The sequence below is a fragment of the Rissa tridactyla genome, chromosome 1 (genome assembly GCF_028500815.1).
Source record: "Rissa tridactyla isolate bRisTri1 chromosome 1, bRisTri1.patW.cur.20221130, whole genome shotgun sequence".
Lineage (NCBI taxonomy): Eukaryota > Metazoa > Chordata > Aves > Charadriiformes > Laridae > Rissa > Rissa tridactyla.
In genome coordinates, this window is record NC_071466.1 from 78,787,614 (window position 1) to 78,811,256 (window position 23,643).

The following is a 23,643-nucleotide window of genomic DNA, read 5'->3' on the forward strand; positions in this document are numbered from 1 at the left end:
TCTGCTCCTCCGCGCTGTCACATCTCCCTGTGCCCCACCACCACCAGCAGGGTTTTACCCTCCCCAGTGCTCCCTCATCCTCCCTCTTCCACTTCATTAATGTCAGCAGACATATGCAGAGGTAAAATTATCAAAGAATTTGAAGTACTAACTTGACTCCAGAAGGACGTTTACAGCGACCGCTCATGGCAGGTGCTGCATAATCGCCTGGAAGGTACCAAGCCTTGACTCAAGTGGAAATTTGTGACTCAGGGTGCCAGCCTCCCTTCAGCACAGTGTCTGACGGCGTGCAAAAATCCAGCGTACCACAGGCCTTCCAGGGAATTTTTATCCACTACTTGGATATTGTGGAAAACTCAGGCTGAAAAAAGGTCTGCCGAAGCTCTCCGTTGGAACATGGTGCTCTCTCTCATTGTACACGAGGATGACGCATTTCCAGCCTGTTGGATCACACTTTTTTAATGATCGCGTATGGGACCTGGGTACAAAAACATTTCGGTGTGTTAATAAAGGTTTTTCTTGTCTGTGAAATCATGTGTTGAAGCGTTCTTATGAATCACTTTGTCCTTAATTTATCTCCCAGCTACTTCTCTGGGAGACTGTTTAAACTGAAAACCAGAAATTTTGGTTCAGGTTTGGATTCTTTTTCTTTCTTCATAGTACTTTGGTGCTAGCCCAAGTACCATACTTCTTTCCCTTCAAAATGCCTGATTTATACATTCAAAGTTAATAATCATTGTTTCATTCAGTTAAAATGGAAACATTATGATATTAACCCGCTATGACTGGCTTAAGGGAGATGGACTTGCAGACATGGGAAGAAATTTATTATCCTGTTTTTGTGAAGTGCTTTGAAACTCCTAAACTATTACAGCAGAAATAATCTTTCCAGTCTAATTAGCATGTTCAAGTATAAGCCAAGTTTACAGGTGCCATTAATGTGATGACAAATCTATTTTTCACTAAGTAAAGGCAACCCGAAAGGATAACAGAGCATATCAACATCACAGACACCTTAAATCGCATCAGAGCTACTTGTATGACCTTGACTTACCTGAATTGGGAGCCTTTAGTGATTACTCAGTTTAACAGCTGCATAGTCTTCACCTGAACAAACCTATGATTGCCACTCTAGGTTAGAACTTCTTAGAAAATACCAGAAAAAAACAAATGAAAAACAAAATGACCTTTGTTTTGGAAAATGCTCCCATTATATGCCTCCCGGTTAAATGGACTATGTTTTGTGAGTAATGTCTGCCACACGTACTGACTTCTAATGATGCTGTCACTTTCAGAATCACTGCTGTTTGCAGACATAAATATCCCAAAATACGTATTTCAACTATAAAATATGAAGTTTGGCAGACTCGTAAAGATACAAATAACAAATCTTGTGACCAAAGTCTCAAAACCCTTCAGCCTCCTTATACTCTAAGTCCACACTTAACGTCTCAAAGAAATCCTTGATGCCCCACATGAGAGAAGACACAGCCCCTTCAGAGGTCCACGCAATCTCCTTTCATCTAAGGACATTTTGAAGGTCCTTGGTCATGTACTTAAGTTCTTGGTCTCCATCTCCTGATTTCTTTATATCACCCCTTTTTGAATTAGAACTATTGGGAGGAATCAGAGCACTTGGGGCATGACAGTCGATGTTCTTGTTACCTCACCGGGCCTTGCTGTGCTCTTACTGCTATCTATTGTACTTCTACGATTGTGATCAGCAGTATTGGAAGGCAATACATAATGTATTCAAAACACAGAAAGCTGAAAGTGGAATCACTTCTGTACACAGTAGTATAAAGCCATTAAAATACTTTTAATAGTGCTGCGGCTCATTTTTAAAGGAAAAAAACCACTTTTTTTACAACACTCCCTGGATTATAAATTCATGCTTTTCATATGAGAAGAGGACATTCTGTGATCCCTGACTAAAAAGACAGTTCATGGGGGAGTAACGCTTGCCAAGTTAACTAAACAGGAGCCCGAATTCTCATCAATTCAAACAGGAAACATGAGAGGAAGAGTGGTTTGTTTTTCTGTACATCTTCTCAAGATGAATTCTTTAACTCCAAATTTAGAAGTTTGGAACTAAGCCTGGTTGAAACAATTGAATGATTTACTATTGTTTAAAAATACATACTTTGACTCTGGAGTATACTGTAAAAGTACTTCTGTGGTTATTTTATTCTTTAACATATATTGATTTTTTTTTTCGAGAGAGCAACTCTTCCTCTGACCTCCTGTCACCAAAAGGACAATAACAATTCACGTTCACTTAATGTTAAGTGGTGAAATGCTTCTTGACTTTTTCTGGAATGTTTTTCCTTTTTCATTATATGGTATTTCAAAAGAGGGGAATTAAAAAAATAGATGGTGTTATTACTGTATGTACATAAACTGATTGCCAAGTAAACGAGGAGTGTATCACAAGAAAGGCATTACTTGGAAATGCCATCAGTCTTCCTCTGTTTTCAATTAAACATATTCCAGTCCAATTCCCATGGCACAGTTTTCAGTGGAGGAGGAAGGAGATGTACTCTCTGTAGAAAGCCAAAATACGATCCTTATGGGTCCCTTCCAACTTGAGATATTCTATGATTCTATGATTAGAGGGAATTTTGTTGACATGAGGAGCCCTGCATGAGCAATATGGTAGTCATACATTTGGGGTCCCTGAACAGAGTTGGGTGCGGACAGGTCCATGTCTTTAGACGTACTGCACAACTGTCTGTCACCCAACCCAAGGAACAGACATGAAGCTGCTCCAGCCTTTGCCTTGAATGCCTTTCCTACCCGAGGTAACATCTTCTTTTCCGAGAGGTCTCACTGTGCTCCATTCCTGTCTGCCTGTGATGAAAGAATTGGCTGGCAAGTCGAACGCGATCATACTTGGGTTCATGGTTCCTGGAAGGGCTTTTTTGTGGTGACGCATTCTCTTTCCACATTCCAGCTCGCTGTACGGGAGCTCCTCAGCGTTCATGAATCATCCAGACAACCATGTCTGGTGGAAATGCAAGCACAATGTTACAAGACTTCATTTTTTGCCAGCTTGTCGCATCACCATGGAAAGAATTGGAAATACGTTTCTGGTGAAACTTCTTTATCTGACAGAGGCATATTTTGAGCAGCATCCAGCAACATGTGAGCACAACAGTCTTCCGTCCCTCAGTTTGCAAAGACCTGGGTTCTAAGCTGATTTCAGCCGCCCTACACAAGCCAGAGAAAGGTCACACCAGCTTTCTAGACTTGAGAGGAAAGAGGTTGAATGGCATGGCATTCACCTCTTGGGTAAAAAAGTTTATGAACTGCTGGAAACATTTTTTACGTGTGGAAGTGAAGGAGGTAACATTCTTTCTGCCATGAGCTCGTTGATATACAAAATCAGTTTTCTTCCAAATGAAGATCCAAAGCTGACCACAGAGACAGCAAATCAGCACCACCTTCAAACAGAACTTGCTTGTCATGAGCAACCAGTGTCCAGCAGTTGACACCAATGCATAGTCCATTTCATGACTTCAGACCTCCATTAAGTCCACAGAGGTTAAATAGTCCTTTTGCAGCATTTGAGAAGACAAGGAACTGAACAAATTCCTTAGCTCGTTATTTCCATGCTGCTGAAGTTCAAGTTGTGAGAACAAGGAATTTAAGTTTGGTGGCTGTTTGGAAAACTTTAAAGTGGAAAAAAAATTAATCTAAGAAAATCTATTTTTTTTTAGTGAAATAGAAAAAAAATTGAGCATTGTATATTGTATTTTCTTAACTTTTGAGGACAGTTCCAAAAATGTAATTTGGGATTAATGCAAAATATGCTTTTATTGTTTTGGCTCTAAGTGGCCCTCTGTTAGCAGTGGGGGTGGAGCAGATGACCTCCAGAGGTCCCTTCACACCTCAACCGTCCTGTCATTCTGTGAAATGATCAAGTGAAAATCAAAACTTTTCCTAAGTACTTCCTTCCCACCCTCCAAATTAATTTACCCAATTTGATCTTTGAAGTCATGAGCCCCTCTGGTGTAACATAAGGGATCAAGTATGAGATTCAGATAGAAAACTTTCAAAACCATGGAAATAACACTTTCTCTCCCATTCCTGAGATGTTGCTATTCTTCAGTTTCAAGTACTCTCTCCCCCCCTAGAAGCTGCATCTGCCTTAAATCAACTACTTCATGGGTGGTGGAATTTTTTTAGTTGGTTTTGGTTTTATTCTTTTCAAAGTAAGAGGATATAGTATCAAAGAAAATAGGCGTTGAAGATTTTTATTTCACATAGTCCCTTTTCCAATTTGAAAAAATCAAAACCCCAACCAAAGAAAGGAACACTGCCTAAATGTGCTATGGTGGTATCAGGAAACAAATGCAACGCAGATATATTTTTTTTCCCCTTTTTTGCCACAGGTGAATATTTGTTACGCAGTTTCTATTAGAGAAATTTGCACAAAATAACTTTTTTCTCTTATTCCCTTACCCAGAGACCCTCTTTTTCCAGCCAATCACTTACACCCACTAATTGACTTCCCCCTATTCAAAATGTGCAAATTAGACAGATGATTGGTAGATGAAATATGTGACATTAATAGGAGAAATTGCTTGTTTTAAAGAGTTTTAACTTAATCGCGTTACTGGAAATCCTTTTAAAGACTAGCATGATAGGTCTTTTTCTCTGTCTTTTGTTTGTCGTCTTCTCATTCATAGTCTTTCATGTGACTCACAATAAGGCATTGTTTCAACGTGTAATTTATTGCTGTTATCTCCCATAACACCTTGAGAAGAAACAAGATCAGAGATTTTTTTCAACAGAATAAACAGAAGTGAACTCCACTGAATGTCACCCTCAGGGCAACGGGGAAACAAGCTTGAACATGAAGCAAGCACTTCCACAACAATTCAGGAAAATACAGCTAAGGTTTTTTTCAAAGGGATCTAGCTGGAAGAAGCCATTAAATGCAACAACTTTTTGGCAATATATGAAACCAAACTGTAACTCAAACCTGATTTTCAAGGTGGCTTGTATTTTTCCTTCCGATACATCATATGCTATGGCCCTATGCAGCGAAACCCCCCTCACACACACTTTTGGACAACGTATGTTCTAAAAGTCATTGACTGTTTCTGTAATCTTCTTGCAGCTTTTCTCTTTTTAGCTGCTTGAAGCTATGCCAATCTAAGATCAACCAAAGAGATTTAGAGAGAAAAAAGTTATGGACTGAATTATTTTAAGTAGGATGAAATCTCCTCCATTCAGTGTACAGAATACAGTAGAAGCTTAAAGATATTACAAGGTAAATTTCTCATTTGCATTTTTATTGTATTTAATTACAATTATTGTTGATGGTTCAAAATCTAAAAAAAAAAAACGCAGAACACAGAGTCTCATAACAAAGTTAAATAAGGGCGATATGTTTCTGTACTGTTCATGATTTTGGCCCTGGCACGATAAGGAAGTCTGTTTTTATTTTTGAATGACAGTGACAAAAATCATCACTCCACTGTTTGATCACTGAAGCTTCTTACTTTATACTTGGAAATTTGAAAAATCTTTTGTAACTCTTGCCTATCAGCACAAGCCTACTGAAAGTTTGTTTCCTAGGCTGACAGGTTATCACTACTGTGAGGCTATTTTACTCCATGAAACCCATCTGCTGGTAAATATTTTATCTATCCACTCTGCAGAAAACTCAGAAGCTGAAAACTTGCTTGTATTGGCAACTTCACTCTTCCTTTGACATTTTCCTTGCTTAACACACATACAGGAACAAATGGAGTGAAAAAGCCCCATGTTTGAAAGCTGTAATGCATCCTTTGCTTTAAAAATGCAACGTCACATGCTGAACTTCAAGCCATTTAATGTTTCATGCAGATACCTACTCATTTTGAATATTAATAATAATAAAAAAAAGGTACAGTTACCACTATTAACTCAACTGCTCTTTTTCCTTATAGGTAAACACTGCTTTTCAGGGTAATAAGCCAGGTTTTGCACCTCTATCGGAGACTTACACTAAAGTAATTTAGAGTATCAATGAAGGGCAATAACCAACAATTTGTTTTCAGGAGATAAGTGACCCCCAATGTATCTCAGAATTTTTTTAATGAAAGCACCCTAGCAAAATCTAATACAAAACAGAGGACAAGCTGTGGAGCATTCACCATGACCTGGATTGCAATTTTGAGAAATGCCCTGTAGATATCTCAGCTTCACTCTTAGACATTAGCTGGTGCCATAACTACATTTTTTTCTACTACATAAGTTTTGACACGTGGGTGGAAGAGAGGAATGGGTGCTAACCTCCTCTTTTGAGTCCTCAGTCAATAGCTTCCAGTTTTAATCCCCAGCTGAAGAATTGAAATCAGCCCACCTTCCTGATACCTGTTTATTCAGACAATGTTACTCTACTTCCAATCTTAAAATACTTTACATCAAAACCTTTGGTATTTTAAATATCTTGTTCTTAAATTGAATTCACAGATTTTCTTTATTTGACTGCCATGTCAGTGTATTGAAGTATTAAAATTTTAAACAAATTAATGTATTGATTTCAAACCCCTCATATTTTGCATGTAAATAATCATCAGTTGTATAAATAGAATTTAAAATAGTTAGTTACTGGCAGAATCTACAGAATCTCGAAACAGACTTTACAGACATTTTCACAATCCAAAAATTCATTATCTCAAAACCCAGGGTCAACAAGGAAACCTGACTGAAGAGTAAGGGCCGCTCATGTACTGATGGCCAGCCTAGGGGAAAAAAAAAAAATACAAAAAAAAAGACAACCACCCCAGAAAACCTCACCCTTTCCTCAATGGCCAGACAAAATGAAAGAAGAGCCTCAGTCTCTAACAACACTTACTTAAACAATCCACCACCACGCTTTTCTTCTTGCATCACCAAGCTTTTGCTGGGGATTACATCAGACACAGGAGCTTTACATAAAGATTTTAAAATGGGTTCAAAATGCGCTGTTTCAATTTTGTGTTACTTTACAGCATATTGCAATAGTCTTGCTCCCTGGTGGCAAATACCTGCAGAGGGAACAGGAGGACTTCAGCTACTCTCAGTTATTGGAAATTCCTGTTCAGATCAACTGAGCAGAAGTAGTGCTTTTGATCCAAAGTTCAGTTCACAGCAGGGAAACATTTCTCATAGATCAGTTGTTTTAATGGGCTGACTTTATTGCTGCTACATGGATGATGGCAGACTGGCAGGAGGAAGCAAACGCCATGGCACAGGACTGCAGTGCTGCTTTAAGCCAGAGGCCAGTAAGAAAAATCCTAAATCTGAATACAATCAAACCATGAACATATTCATCTGGAACAAACTTTGCTGTTCCTCAATAATGCGTTCACGTACTTACTCCCAGATCAATTTTATTAACACAAAGACGAAATAATGTACCTACTTCTATTTACTTACTTGTGCTTATATTTGGCAAAATGTGTTACTAGAATGGGTAAAAGCTTAACCAAAAACTAAGAACAGAATGTTGAGTAGTTTAGTCAGCATGCCTTGAAGGAAACCGTTTATCAGTAGGAATCAAAGACATCCCACTTGTGAAGGTTCTACTATACTAACACAGTCTAGCAGCCCTGCTTCAGTTAAATATTTTTACAAGCACCTTGATTAGAAGAGGGTCCTAAATTAAATTAAAATTTCTTTTTAATTGAGAAATTAAAATCAGGTCAGAGAAAGTACTAGATATTACACACACAATTTGAAACACTCTGTATTTAAGATATTTGTTCAGCAAACTTCAGAAGCACCAAACAGCTGAGAATCTTTCATTTTTGTATCCTAAGTCAAAAATTGAGCTGCCTAACACTTAACTTCTGAAGAAATGTGGACTTAAAGAAAACTGCCATTGAAAAGCTCAGAGTTTTTCTAAGGCTTAGTATTAATATTTGCTAAGCCGCTCAGTTACACTCTCACAAAGCTGCTGAAAGAAGAAGAGACTTGGTCATTCAGTGTGAGAAGACTTAAGTTTAGGCTCCGAAGGGAGCCTGAGACACGGCATGCTGGAGCGAGCTGCTGCTTTCTTCATGCCTTTTACAACAGTGGCGCGATTCAAAGCACAATCACCTCCTCCGCAGAACAGAAAAGTAAGAGGATGATGACTGTAAAGCACTTTTTTCCTTCTCCAACCAAGGGGTTTTAGTCTCAAGGATTTTCTAAACTAGACTAACTAGTGACTAAAGATGAAATAAACTCTGGCTCCTAGAGCTCTCTCTCTTTATACAGCGTTGAGGAGAGCAGCAAGTTTATAGCTTAGCAGCCAGCATAAAGCTAGAACAGGCACAATTTTCTCTACAACCTTTACTGATAGGGCAAGTACATGTACAAGTATGTAGTGTTCAGGCATACTAAGTTATTTCTTGGATTAATGTCCAATTCAAGCTTATCTGGTTTCACAAAATATTTTTCTCTCTTCCATTTCCCCTCTTTATTGCCATAGTCTAGCATATGGACAATATGCTGGAAACGAAACAAATAAAAAAGCACAAATCTCAAGTTGGTTAGTTCTTTAAACCGGAACAGACTCCACTTTTCAAGGTATCTGTGATATACTCTGATAAATTAAGTAAATCAGTGCAGTGGACAGCACCTGCACAGCACCTTAGAGGTTCACATACCAGAAGTAAGACAGGCCTGCATTTTTGTGCTTCACGTTACATACCAGTTTCAGGATTTCCCTCAGAGTCTTCAGTGGCCTGTGTCCTAAATTACAGATGCAGTAAGAGATACCTGGCTCCCACCTGCCCCAACAACTCATTCTTATTGGCACTGAAACAAATACAGCAAATCAGATAAAACTGTACCATAAGTCAAAGTGGATATAATATAGCCCTACTTACTGCCGACATTTTCTGTTGTCACACTTTGGAATATCCCTGCACAAGACTAGAAAAATATTTGGATACACTGAAATAAATTCTTACAATTCAGCTTGGTAAAATTTTACAATATTCCTGGTTTCACGGATAAATAGGAAGCTTGACATACATTCACGTGTGGCGTTTTTTTGAAGGGTAGACGGAAAGGAGGAGCAGAAGAGAGCAAGGAAAGCCAGACTCTTCCTCTGGGACAGCAGAAGAGCCTTTACTATCCCTGTGAAGAGCTCCCTAAATTCTGAAGCTGAGATTGTAGTGGCTAGCAGGAGTTCACACAAGGGAGAGCTCAATATGTGAATTATACAACAATTCACAAAGTACCGGGCAAGATTCAGAGTTGCAGCAGTGCCAGTTGCTTTCAACCATTTCTTATAGTGCCATATTGTTACCAGTTAACAGTAGGGTCACAGAAGGGTGGGTTCTTGCCAAATGCTGTTTTAACAGTGTTTTGCAGTAGAAAGGGCTAATGAACCATGGAAGTGAGACGGATTTGGGAATAGTGAGGAAAGCCATGTGAGTATGGTCCAGACAAAGTTATACACCAGCAACAATTACCTGTCCTGCAGGAGAGAAAAAACATGTTTAAAATGGCCTTTGTTGGGTAAGATCCAGAGTCACAAGTGCGGTCAAAAAAGATATAATACTGAGGTTAGAACAAATGAACAAAAACTCTACCACATGGCAAAAGGCTGGAGTGAGAACAAGATGCCAAACCAAATTCCTTATAAACACCCTGGACACTTGCTAACATTCAAAAGTTTGGTATATTTTAACAGAGCAGCTCTTTTGATTCATGTCAAAGACATGACTAAAAGCTTGCCAGGGCTCATTGCAGTGTTCCTTCACTTTCCATTAGCAGTTTCTTGAAGCATATGACATAGTGGTTTACAAGAGAAAAATGTCAATGCACAAAATTTAAAATTAAGCCAGGCAGAAAGCAAGCATGAAGTTCTGTTTTAAAAAAACAACCCTTAACTCGTACAAAGTTAGTTCTATGGCTACATAATTATCTCTGCAAGATTAAGCTATCTAGTGGATAAGAAATAAAATACAATTGACCTAGGAGAAGTAATTTAACACTAACAGCGAAACGGATTTTCTTAAAAACGGACTTTTGAAGTTCCTGACAGAAGATCAAATAAAGGTCTAGTTAGGTGTGCCTGACATCACAAGAATATTTTTTGATGCTTAAAGAAACATTGAAATGAGTGTTCCAGACAGCATTCAGGTCATTAAGTTGTGAAAATGTTGAAGCAATTAGGGTCATCTAATCAAAGTTTAATAAGAAGTCTGAGTTAACACTTTTCATTATCGGCGCAGTACCTGAAATGAATTTGAAAATATACTTTTTGGTGCTTCTTCCATGCCAACTGAAGTACGTTCCACCACTTGTGTCTTGCTCTGGAAAGACCTAACTCCTAAAGGAACAGTTGTTTTTCTGCTCCTCTCCCCTTCATCATTTTTTTTGGATGAAGAACCTCTACCTCCTCCCAACATAAATGGAAGCAAACCAGGTTTAAACATTTAAAAAGATATAAAGGTTTATTAAATGAATCCAGATTTGACAGATATTACATAAATTAAACAGCAATAAAATTTTACTAGGGTTTATGTACAGATCACAGTGATTTTCATTGTGCAATGAGGGCTGACTTTGTAACTTTGAACAGTACTTATACATGTGAGCTACAACAAGCAACCAGCAACATACAACGTTAGACCAAGTTAACCTCGCAAGTCTAGCAGTTCAAACTGATTAGGCAGTACACAAACGCCTGCTACCACTACCACTACTTACTACACAACAGAGTATTTATAAAGCAGTCAAGGTTTGCCATAGAAAAGTGCAAAACATGGAAAGTCTGTACACAGTACAGTACAAAAAGGAATCATGCTACAGTCATTGAAAGCTGAAAAATAATTCTATAGCATAGGAAGCACTGCATCACAACTCTTCTGAATGGCAAGCAGATGGGCTGAGAAACAGCCATATCTTAATTGCTTTCAAAACTGCAAAATCCCTGTTCATCCATTTAAACATAGTTTAGTACCTATATTTGATCCATTAACAATGACTTTCTACAGTGGAAGATCACATTAGTTAAAGCTCAGTAGCACACATATTCATTGATCAAGCTAATTTACAGGAAAATCTACAGCATGTTCTCCATTGAAATCATGAAGCATTTATATCATTTGGTTACAAGGCAATTGAGTTTACAATGCACGTTTCTCACTTAAAACCTCAAGTTGGGCAATTAAAAATATATATATATATAAAACTCAAAAATAAAGGCTGTTTTTTAATGTTTAACATTCTTGTTCACCGAAGCAGAATACCAAAGGCCTATGGGCTCTTGCAAGAAAACACTCCTTATGCAACAGTCTATGCGCAAAAAAACATGTTAACTGAAGCAAACGTAATAAAATGAACTTCAGAGAATACCAATAAGAAAGTGTTCTAGTCTGCTTAAAAAAAACATAAATCCAGAGTTCTTAGTGCAGTGTGTACGCGGGGACTTCTGCATAAGCACTCAGATAGAGAACTATGTCAGTGGGCCATGAAGTCCCAGCAAAGACTTAAAACAAAACAGACTCACTTGTGCAAATAAATAAAATGGGAAGGTAATAACAGCTCATTAAGTTCAAGACTGTAGAGAAAACAACTGATCACTTAAAATAAATCTTCAAAAATGTTTTGGTGTTTTTTTTTAGTTAAGGATTTTAAATTTAAAAAAAATGAAAGCAGTTTTGTACTAGAAAGCATGTTGACGAGGTCAGTAGTTAGGCATATGTACACATGGCTCTGGAAACAATGTAAAATCAATGGATTAGCATTATTAATAAGATTGTATTCATTTCTTCAGTCTCTTATCATAATGAGTGTCAGTGCATCCACTGCCAGCAATGGATAAGATTCATAGAAAGATAATCCACAATCTCCTGTTGTTCAAGCATTCAAAACTTCTAACCACCAATGTGGCACATTAGTCAAATTCAACTTCATTTCCTCCGCTTTGAAGACTTAAACACAGTGCAGTTTTTAAATTTGAAAAAACATAATCTATTTAGCACACTTGCTTGTTGCAGTATGTACATTTTTAAATAAAAAACTGGTTTTGTAGTACTCAGATTCCATAAAATACTGTAAGCTCACACATTAAAAAAACAAAACAACAAAACAAACCTGAACTGCGCTTGCTCCCCTTAAAGTAATTTGTGTTTTATGTGCTTCAGCTTTTCTGATTGATTTGGAATAACTAATTCCACAGATACAAATACAGTGGACAAGATTCATTTTTTCAAGAGAATAAGGTATTTTTACCAGGTTAAAATGATAATTTTCTATGGATTTTCCTGTATCTCATTATACATTCCTACACAGTATTTACTGAGTGGCAGCTGGGGCCATCAGCTTGTGACACTTGTGTAACATCAAGAAAACTTTGTGATAATCCAGAATTACCACTTTGAGGTATCCTGATTTTGTTTCACATTGTGCATTTTTGCAAAGAGTTATGCAATCTCTTAAAGTTAGACTTTATGAAGAAATAGATCCAATACACTAGAAATTGCAAATTCACAAAAGCACTTCTATAACTGTTTAGAGCTAAAAAAAAGAAAATGGAGGTCACTTTTCCACAAGGAGACTCCAGCTGCAGATGTGTCGTAAAATTCTAAGCGTGGTAATTTCATTAGCGATTAGTAGAATGTCTAATTCATAAGCATTCAGGAATTAGTTCAGAAACACGAATCTTTGGCCTACATTTCTTATGGCATTTTCAATCAAAAATGCGGACAGCAGTTTGTGGGAGAAACTGTCTATGCTCTACTTCAACAGCTTTACGTACAGCCAACAGTCATAGTAGTGGAACTCCAGTGAGCTGATGTGCTTTCAAAAAAAAATATTTTTGATCTAAATATGATTATTTCACTAAATGTTATCTAAACCCACACCATCTGAAAGAATGTAATTACTTTTTGAAATCAAAGCAACTTCAAAATCAATTCCGCTATGTTAACACAAGCATCACAATATGTAACATGAAAAAACCCTAAAAAAAGATCCTGACTTGTATACAATCTATCTTCATGTTTATGTGTATTCACATACATAGATACATACATACGCACAAACTGATATGTGGTGCTACTTAAAATGAAGCAGTACTGCAAATACTTCCTAAACACAGTGTACTCAAGCTGCTAGAAAGATGTTAGCACAGGATGAAAAAAGAGACTCCTTACATCCAAGATCTGAACTCTGTACATATGGAATTCCTGGCAGCAGAGACTTTAGGACATTTCCAAAAGCAGGAGCAGAAAAATCAAGCTCTCATATATATTCAGTCTTCCCTCTGATATTCTGAAGTGCCAAGCATTCAACAACAACTATTTCAATAATGAAAAAAGTCTGTTATGGCTCGTGCTTTCCATTTGGAGAAGACAACAAGCTTGAGAGAACAACTCTTGTTAAGAGCCAGCTAGAGCCCTTTTATCGGTATGCACTGAATTGCATGTTAACAGAGAGTCTTCGTGTGAGGAAACTCTTTTCAGACAGTGTATAATCACTCAATATCCTGGTTTGTAAAGAGACATCACTGTAACAGAACTTCATAAATTAGCCATTAAGATGCATCTTAATCAACAATAAAACATGCCCTTGTCTTTCTGCTTTCAAGTACTATGGTTGCAAGTGTGAGGCATTGGAAATTTTAGGTACAAATCTTTTTTAAAACTTAATTATTTTTATTTTTTACAAAGAATTATAAAATGTATATAAGATGATGAAAAACTCATTTATCCTTTTAAGATTTTTATTCCTAGAGAACTTCTTGAAAAACATTATTTGAAAAATAAAAATCATAGACTCTGCAAAGTACAAAAATTTACATCTTTGCACAGCTCCTGTGCTTTAGTTGTATTGTATTCATTATATACATATATACTAATTTGTGCTTTTAATTACACAAGTTTAGTATAAACTTATAAAATTAAGTCTATGAGTTAACTATGCAAAAAGGATCTGGGAATAGCAGGAAACTTAACTAAACCATAAGTTAAAAAAAAATAATCCTAAAATATACCATTTTAGTGAGCCTACTTCAGAGTAGACTATCAATATTACAATTTACTAATGTCAAATGTTTACAGCAAAAAATTGTTTTTGCCTGCCTCCAACTCTTGAGATATTTACTATATACTAATACACATATCTGAATGCAGTATCATTCTTATCCACAAAGAAAGTCTTCATTTACGTATGAACTCCATTTTTCTTCAGACTTGCACTTAGCACTTCAATTTCTTTCCAGTTTCTAAGACAAAAAATAATGAAAAAGGAACACAAAATACAATGTGGAGCATGTGAATTGAATGACAAGTATCAAGCTATCACAGTTTTAAGACAGAATCCAGAGGACAGAATTAATTGGACAATGTCATTCCTCTAACTAAAGTCTTCATTCTTAATATAAAAATCTTGCCATCACATTTCCTCATCTGTCAAATCAATCTAGGTATCTGCTTTTAACACACTATTTTAAAAGTTTTAAGGACAGAAGGACTTAAAGTACGCAAATAACTCTTCATTACTGTAGAACACCAAAACTTGTGAGATAAATTACCTTTGTCATTCCATAAGCCAGCTTTACAATATTTTATTTCAACAGTTTGCTTTATACTATTACTGTGACTCATGTTGGTTTTACAAGCTGTAAGGAAGCATTAATCACTGTTATGAATCAGAAGATGTAATTTCTGCATATGTCTGTCACTACCAGACCTGCAATGTTTTGAAGAGGACTCCTGACCTTTGGACATACCTTCTCCAGTGTAGATGTTGCATTCAGAAGTTCTTGAAAATTTCGAGATCTTTAGGGGGTACTGGAGGTGTCTTGTTCCAGTCATCTTCAGGATAAGCTTCAAAATTGGAAGTATCCCCATCATTGGATACTTTCGGTACTATGGGAGGCTAGTCAGAACAAGCACAATGAAAATGTTAGTACAGTTTCCTCAATGAGCTCCTCTCCATCATATTAAAGCAGACATTTTGTAAAAGACTGATTAAACAAAAGGGGTACATATTTATAAAAGTTCACCTTTTTCACTAATAATGAATGGCATGAGAGAAAGAAGTTTGCAGCAACACAGACGTGTTCCAACACTTTTTCTATATTGCAGCTAAATATTGCTGTTAAAAGACACAATACAGGTACCTATTTTATTTAGCACTCATGTTCTAGCTGCTTTGCAGAGCCAAAGTAACTATTGCAAAAGATTACCACAACTAAGCTCCAAGGCAGCCATTACAGCACAATCTGCCACTCTCCTTCCTCCCTCTTCCCCTCTCCTGTGGCCTACGAGCAAAAAGGAGTGTAATCACATTAGGTTCCTTTCAACAGAGAGTCTTGATAGCAGTGTGGGTAACTGCTTTCTAACTGAAGGAAAAAAAGCCTCCTCTTCTCTTCATTGCTTTCAAATAGATTGATTGATTGCTTTTACGGAGACTGAAATGACTAACTTGTGTATGCTTCACGCTACCTACTATGTTTTTTCCTAGCCTCGCAATAAATTCAAGCAGGTAAAGAAATTGCTGCACTGTAAAAACGCATTTCACAAGGATGTCTGTAAAAACATCTTAATTCAAATTGATCTTTTTAAGGAAACTTGGAGGTGCGAAGAGAAATACTGTTTCTTATTTCTTTCCTCAGAGAATCCTTTGGATTTCTAGTATTGCCCCACCAGCTTCACAGTACCTGTTGTTTTTGACTTGTCTTCTATCTACCATCGAGATTACTTTGCCCTTCCAGCCCCAGGCTAGGACATAAAGCTACTTTCTGGAATATTTCATTAATCACAGGGGTTAATGTAGGGCAAACACCTTTTCTTCTCTCAAGGGACATTCATCTCTCTATCCCCTTCTCAGTAACAGAGAGAATAACTATCCTCATGAGTCCAACAAAACACTTTAGGATGGGAAAAAACCTTATGGATGATCACCAAACTGGCTAATAAAAATCATACCACAGACAGAACTATAAAGTACAGATAACTGTTATTCTACATCTCCTCAAAAAGATAAATGTCTGGCTTCCGCTAGCTCTGAGATCTTATCTGATCTTTTGGCCTTCTCAGTTTGAAACAATGCCATCACCAGGTTTTCAATGGGAAAGAAAGGGTCCCTGAGGGATGGTACTTCTAAGTCGCAGTTTCGCATGTGGCAGTCACAGTCTCCTGACCCCATGCTTAAGAAAACGTGCAGAATCTGCTCTGGCTGCAGAGGGCTATCTGCTCCACTGTGGGTAATGCTTCCTTCCCCCACCTTCCTGTAAGCATTTCGCCAGGAAAACCAGTTTTGTGAAGCAACACACAAAAAGAGAAAAAAATTAAAAAAATAAAGAGGAAGGAAAATCCTCTACTTTAGATTAACAAAATTATTTTCTCTCTTTCAGCCATTACTATTATTTATATAATACTGATATTTAAGATCTTATCAGGACTGTGATTCAATTCTTCATTTGTACAATAGGCCAATTCACGATTTTACAGGGGAAATGGAGCACTGTATCCATTATTCCATATTTTCAATCTCTTCATCAGTATGAAATAGAGTGAGATTGTGAAAATTAATACTGAAAAATATAGCCTCGAGAAATGACAAAGTAAATTTCTGACCCAGTTCACATCCTTGCTCTGAAGTATAATTAAGCAGCATCTCGTCTTCTAAGAGCTTAATGTAACCATCACTAAGATTAAGAAACAGTTTTGGATTCATAGTAATCTTAATGCCACTGTGACTCTTTTTTTTTTTTTTTTTTTTTTAATAGAAACGCAACACAAAGGATGTTTGGACCTGAGACTTTTGATTTGTACCTCTAACATTCAGTTTTAAATACTATTTGTTTGTTATTCATTTGGTAATATAGTAGACTATCATAAACTTCAGAGTTGAAATACTTATAAAACGTGTTATCATCCAGTTTGTGTTCTTTGTGGATTTGTGTAACCAGAATTTACAGTAAAGAATTTGAAAAATGTGACTTCATTACAATAGATCCACGTAAAACATCAACTAGGTGTAGCAATCATTAAAAAGAAAAACAACCTATGCATTTAAAACTATGTAAACTTTTTTTCTTTTTTAAACAAAAAAAGTCACCGACAGGTTTGTGTAAGGATGATGTCTACAAGAATACATCAGGAACATTTTCATCTCTTATCTATTTTGCAAGAACTTAATTTAAGATATCTAGCCAGAAATTCATTGTAAGAAACTAATGTGAAGAAGAAGAAAACCAAACATTTAATTGGTACTTGATTGCCTGCATATGGCAACCTATGTTACTGAAAATCACTGCTGTAAGAAATCGTAATAATTAGAACTTTAAGGAAGAAAAGAAAGAAGGCAGTTTTACTTCCAGAGGACTTGACAAAGCATTTTGCAGGGTTGATAGCTTTTGCAAACATCTGCCCTCATAGAATAGTAGAATTCAGTGCTGTCAAAAGGTATGTTAGAATTACATTCATAAATCCTTCTCTCTCACCTTCCCTATTCCTCCTACTCCCATATGCTTTACATTTTATTAAAGCATTTACCTGAATTGAACTTGGCACCAAAATAAAATTTAAAGCCCAGAATAAAATACTTCCACGAATATAAGGGCAATGAAAAATAAATAAATAAATAAATAAAACCAACAAACCACCAATTCCCTCCTTCCCCCCAAACAAAAAACGACCTACAACAACTAATTCCTTACAAACCCCTAAAACTTATTATTAAACTTTTTATTAACTAATCAACTTCAGGAAAATAAAGCATGAGGGTTTTTTAGACATACAAAAATACAAGTAGACATTCAGATAATTAATTTTCTGCATTGTGAAAGGGTAAAAATGCATGTAATTATTGATGTGTGCATATACACACATGCTCATACACGCATATAAACACACAGACGCAATATGCACCAAAACCTCCACAGACCAGCTTAAATGAACAATGATCTCTCGTTGCGATGTCCTATGTAGTATCTTGGAGGAAATACCTTTAGTCTCCTTTGAGGTACAGCGTCCCAATCTATAGACCTGAACCATCGATGTCTCTTCACATCATCTGCTCCATTCTTTAAAGAAAAAAAATCAAAATAAATATTTAGCAAGTTATATGTATGCCAAAGCATCTATTTCATCATAAGAACTGTGGCATCAAGGCAGACTAACAGTCCCTCTAACCCTTTTTCTTTTCTCAGGTGATAATCATTAGAAGATTCTACAGGATAAATTCATAGTACTATTTCCCTAGCAGATCCCGAGCTCCAGCAAGAAGATCCACATTTTTTTTAGCAGCATTCTCCTGACACAAGGGAGATCAACAGCCACAAAAACATTCACTGCAGTTCTATTCATTTCTGTTTTCTCCACCATTTTAGAGAATACCTCTTATTCGGATATACTTTCTAATTCTTACACTAATAAAAAAACATAACTGAGGGTTGATGGTGTCTTAAATAAAAATCATGTCTGGGAAGCAAGTAGTTCTATCAAATATTACAGACATTTAGTGCTGACAACAAGAGGTTCTCAGTACTGTTTCAAAAGTGTGTATATATAAAACCATTTGTTTTCATTTTAGATATACAGTTAAAGATGTATTTGCCTTGTAACAATTATTTTTTCTGGGCTGACTGCTTTGAATATGTACATAAAGAACGAAAATGTCTTCCCCCTCGACCCAGGATGAAGCTTGGTTCAAGCACAGACTTATTCTCAAGGCATTAAGCACTGGGCAAAAAACAGCTGGTTCTCAGTCTGAGGCCTGATCACAGCACAGTTTTAACGCACGGCACTCAAGCTCATACCTCACGCAGCTCCATAAAAGGAAGCATACCGGACGTTTGTTTTTTTTCAGATTTATATGGAGTGGGACTATCCATGCTCATATCCAAAGAGGCAACAAGAAAAGTAATTTATCACCTAGTTCCCTCAAAAGCAGATCTGACTGAATGCTTCATCAGAAAACGCCCAATGGGATTTAAATCTTTTTAACCAACTATGATTATGGAAAAGAATTAGACTTAAGACTGACCTGCCATCCACACCCCAAATCCCACTTCTAATTAGAACTATTTTTGATTTTGACATTTTAGCTAATTGTAGGGAAAAACCCCCAAACAAACCAAAGCAACCATAAACTAAAAAAACGCCAAAGCTAGCCAAAAATATTTTCTCCAAACCTATGTTTGAATAAACCAAGGTTTTGCTTTTGTTTTCCTTCAAAACTGCCAATAGATAGCAAAGGTTTAACTGGTTAATAACTTTCTAAATGTTCAGCTTATGAAAGTTTGGTTTTAACCCTCCTGCTGCCCTCAAGAAACACTGCAAAGAGTTCTGAAGGATAAGAAAAACATTTGTTTCCTATATTTTTTTACCAGTATAAGTTTGTGCCATAAAAGGCTCTGAAAAGGAACTTTGGACAGCGGGTTCCAGCATCTATACTTATATTGGTCTGTTGACCAATTGGTCTGTTGATTCAACCTTGTGCTATGTTCTGCATTACACCTAACATTTTATACTGACCTTCATATTTCCTAATCGTCTTGTCCTGTCAACCACAAGCAGCTTCTTAATTAGGTCTCTGCAGAAAAGAAAACATGTACTCTATTAAACAAAAGTAATTTATATTTGACTGTCATACAAATGTTACAGAATATGAACGTACTTCCCTTTAACAAGCTAATACTGTATAATTTATTCATTCATGTCCTTCATATTTTAGGACACTGAAGAGCAAATGATAAAAAGGAATAACCTGTTCTAAAAGGAACTTGCAGAATTCTTGCAAGTTCCTTTTAGATTCTTTCAAGAAACACAGAGGAAAAACTTTCTCTCTCTCCCCTGCCCCCCCAGGTAGTACCATACCTTTCTTTGTATTTTTGTATTTTGTTGGGCATTCCAAATCTCAAAATGGATCTCAAACCTATTTGGCAGAATGCAACTCTAATATATTTTTAAAATACAGATAAAGCTGCACCCTCAACTATATACACTGACAGCTAAATTCTCTGGCAGCGAAATATTAGGAGAAACCATGGAAGAGCTAGTCATCTGCTTAAAACTAGTAACATCTGTAAGCTTTAATTTCATTGAAAATGAAAAGCTTCCGCTGACATTGTAGTTCATTGAACAGTTCCACATAAAGCTAAATCAACATTTAAAAAGATGAACAGAAGTTTAGAGACATAAAGGACTTCCATTTTAATAGCAAAGTACTTTAAACATTAAGCAACAAAAAGCTCCAACATAAATCAAAGTGAGTATCACAATTTATTGAGTTAGCTTGACTACTTATGAGTTGAGAGAAAAATCTGGCTTCCCATTTCTACAAGCAGTTATTTTTTATCTCAAACATTATTTTGCCATTTATTTTTAGAATAATAGCATTTTGGTCTCATTGCATAAAATGGCAATGACAGGAAAGAAGAAAAGTTAAGCCATCGTTGTTCTTTCTACAAATAAACCTGAGAGATGCAATACTGCATGAAATGCTAGGGATCTACAGAGTATGGCTAATTCCAATTTTTAACTTTGCAGAAGGTTTAAAAAAACCGAACAGCTTTATTTACGGTAAAGTATGCAAACATATTAAAGATACACCTGCCTCTCTCCATCTCTAACACCTACTATCCGAAAACAAAACCACTACTATGGCACCTACCCTTGAAATCACAAAAGCATGTGCACCAAGAATATATGAACTGAGAGGGCTAGACTGTTTGAAAAGAAGTAGTATTTGGCAGAAATATAGTTCTAAAATTCAACTGGAGAAAATATCCAATTGCCAGATAAAAGGAGAATAAAAATTAAAGGTAGAAAGCAATTTTTAACATTCTCATGATCATTCCAGCCAATGAATGTTTGTATTAGATTAAATCACGTGAATGACTCCTTTTACAGTCACCTTTGCAGAAATACCTCCTTCTAGTTCTTCACGGAGAAGACTATTCCTTAAGGAGAAGGCTACAAGAATGGCTATAATCAGACTAATCAGACTTTAAAACAAAAGTAGAACTGAAAAGAAATCCAGAAACCCAAAACTAGATTCACAGGCTATATGGCCAAAGATAAATCATGGAGTTTCTTATTCCTATGTAATCAGAAAACATTTAATGGATCATTCTTTCCTTGCTTCAAAAATTCATCGTAGAAAAGAACAGTTAAGGCATGAACTTGCTTAGTCATACTGTGTTGTCACAAAAGATGAAGACATTTGCTGCATTCAATAGAACAAATATGTATTAAATTGAAACAAGTAATAGATAGTTTAGTGCTTCTTTATTATACAGTTTTGAAAGAATAATTTAGAAATGATCATGTTAAAGTCAATCCAATAGAAATGTTGTTGGATGTATTTGGGGAATGAAATTCTACATCAAGGTCTTTCCAGATCAATAATCATTAAACTGCTGTAGTATTGATGTTTCATCTGGTATTTTCCAAAGCTGTCTTTACAAAGAACAGTTAAAAAAAAAAAAAAAAGAAATTACTTATGAACTCATTAGTGGCCAAAGAAATAGACGGAGCATAATAAATACTCAGGTTTTATCAGAAATGAAGTAACACAAAACTCTGCTAGACAGTCTTATTTTGGAATTTCTAGTTGGTTAATTTATTATCATCATGGCAGAAGCTGGTCTTTGGAAGAGATGTGAACAAATGGTCACATGTGGCAAGGAGTTCATGTATACAGGACAAAGGACTTGGAAAAACATCTGATCAAATTGCAAGGCGCCTAACAAAAGGGACACAGTAGAGAGCAATGAGAAGAGATGCTAACTCAGGCCAGAGCAACAGCGCTTAGACAAGACACACTGCAGTTGCACAGCACAGCAAGAGACAGGGAACATCTAGAAGGTATCATACAATTCACTGGCAGACATGTCTAGACTGAAGTGCAAAATCTGCATATGCATGCTTACTACCATAACTAGGAAATTTTAAGTGTCTTCTGGATAGTAGAAATTAGCATTGGTTTGTGAACGTCGAGCACAAACAGAAGTTAACAGCATCTCTACTTTTAAACGCTTTCACCATGTTAGACAAGTTGCTAGTGATAATAACTTAATTTGAGCTGTTCATCTTCTGGTCACGCTCTTGTACTTTAGTGCACATGATACTATGTGATACACTCAGTTTTCTTCCTAAGACAGACTGGGTTAGGAAGCTCAGACAATAAGACTACACTAAATTGGAAACAGCATCGAGACAGTAAGGTAAAACTGTTAAGAACAGACACAAATATGAGACAGTAATCAGCCTAAGGTGAGGTAGACATGCGTGATTCAGTACACCTGATGGTTCAATGGAGGCTTAAAAAGTCCTCCCCAAATGATTATTTTCTGCAAGAGAATTCATAAAAGTTCACAGAAAGTTGGACACATTTCATAAGATTTGTTGTATAACATTTTATCTATTTGCCTAGTGGTGACAGTAAGCAATTGCCATCTCCAAGGTTACTTCTTCAAAACAACCTGAATAATTATCCTGGAAATGTAAGAAAAACTTCCTGTCCTCACTCACTCATCTCTGCTTCTGAGAAGAAACTTCATGTTTAAAATTGCACTTCCTCTGTTCTAATGTTTACTAACAATTATTTCAATCATGGAATTTTTAAATAGGGAAAAAAGCATTTAATCTGCAACATACCTGTAACAATTGCAAAATACTATGAATAAAACCCACACATACATATATAAGACTGCATATTGAACTGTGGCCCTACTATCAGAAGTGGAAGTTGATTTTACACTGGAACTTCTGAAGTATCAGAGAGTTCATTCAAGTAGTTATGTCGAGAGTCATTTAACTGGTGCGTATGCATACAAAGGAACAGTTTAGTGTTTGCTTCCTGCTCTTCTAATTTGTACTCATATTAAATTATCTCTTCATATTTCTTCTCTTTGCTTTCTTCCAGGCACCAACCAATGAGCTTTGTACAAGGTGGGAAAGCATTTAATGTTCCAAAAAAAGAAAAGTAAAGTAAAAGAGCAGAAAAGTAAGAGAGGCAGATACTATCTTAGAACTGAATCTCCAGCTTGAAGTCTACCAAACACATAATTTTACTTGGACTGTAAGAGTAAACGTAACCTAAAATATTCTCCAACATCGTGTTTTAGAAAAGCAGAATCTGTCATCTGGTCTTCTATGAAGATCCTTTAGAAACAGTGCTCAGGAGGTTTTTAGACTATAAAAGACAGTGTTGGGAATCATGGACTTACTTCACATATAAATCCAAATGCCTCGGGAAATCTATTTTGCCAGCAAGAATCTTCTGATATATACCAAATGGATTGTCATCAAAAAATGGAGGAAACCTATTTTAATACAACAAATTTTTAGAGGTTAGAAAAAGAATTTCTAAAAATCTTATCAACAGTTTTATGCTACATTAATTCCCCTCAGAAAGCATTGATTATATAGTTCTTTTTGGTAGGGCACCATCAATCAAACACTAACTTGAAGAATAACTTAAGTTAAGGCTGCTACTGCAAAACTGAAAACATTTTTGTACACAAAGCATTGAATACAGAATTAAAATTGAAGTATTACAAGAGAGAGTTTTGTTACATTAATACAGTAAAGATATCAACTATGTAACAAATTTTCAGCGTTAAAGTAAAAAATGCTTTGCCTGTATCTATAAAACCCAAGGCTATTCTTTCCGAAACAGCATTACCACTTTTGATCTTCTCCTGTA

At 36.2% G+C, this 23,643-nt stretch overlaps 1 protein-coding gene across 1 annotated transcript in view; it reads right to left on the reverse strand.

Annotated features, from left to right (window-relative positions):
* Positions 1-10,378: 10,378 nt before the first annotated feature.
* The window catches only part of PRKX (protein kinase cAMP-dependent X-linked catalytic subunit), a 61,034-nt gene continuing 47,769 nt past the window's right edge, over positions 10,379-23,643 (reverse strand). Inside the window, exons 5-9 of the mRNA XM_054223165.1 lie at positions 23,165-23,260; positions 19,467-19,524; positions 17,936-18,013; positions 14,711-14,859; positions 10,379-14,203 (exon numbers count right to left, since the gene is read on the reverse strand). Of these exons, the coding sequence (XP_054079140.1) occupies positions 14,734-14,859; positions 17,936-18,013; positions 19,467-19,524; positions 23,165-23,260 (358 nt within the window). The 3' untranslated portion in view covers positions 10,379-14,203; positions 14,711-14,733. The remainder of the gene's footprint in view (positions 14,204-14,710; positions 14,860-17,935; positions 18,014-19,466; positions 19,525-23,164; positions 23,261-23,643) is intronic.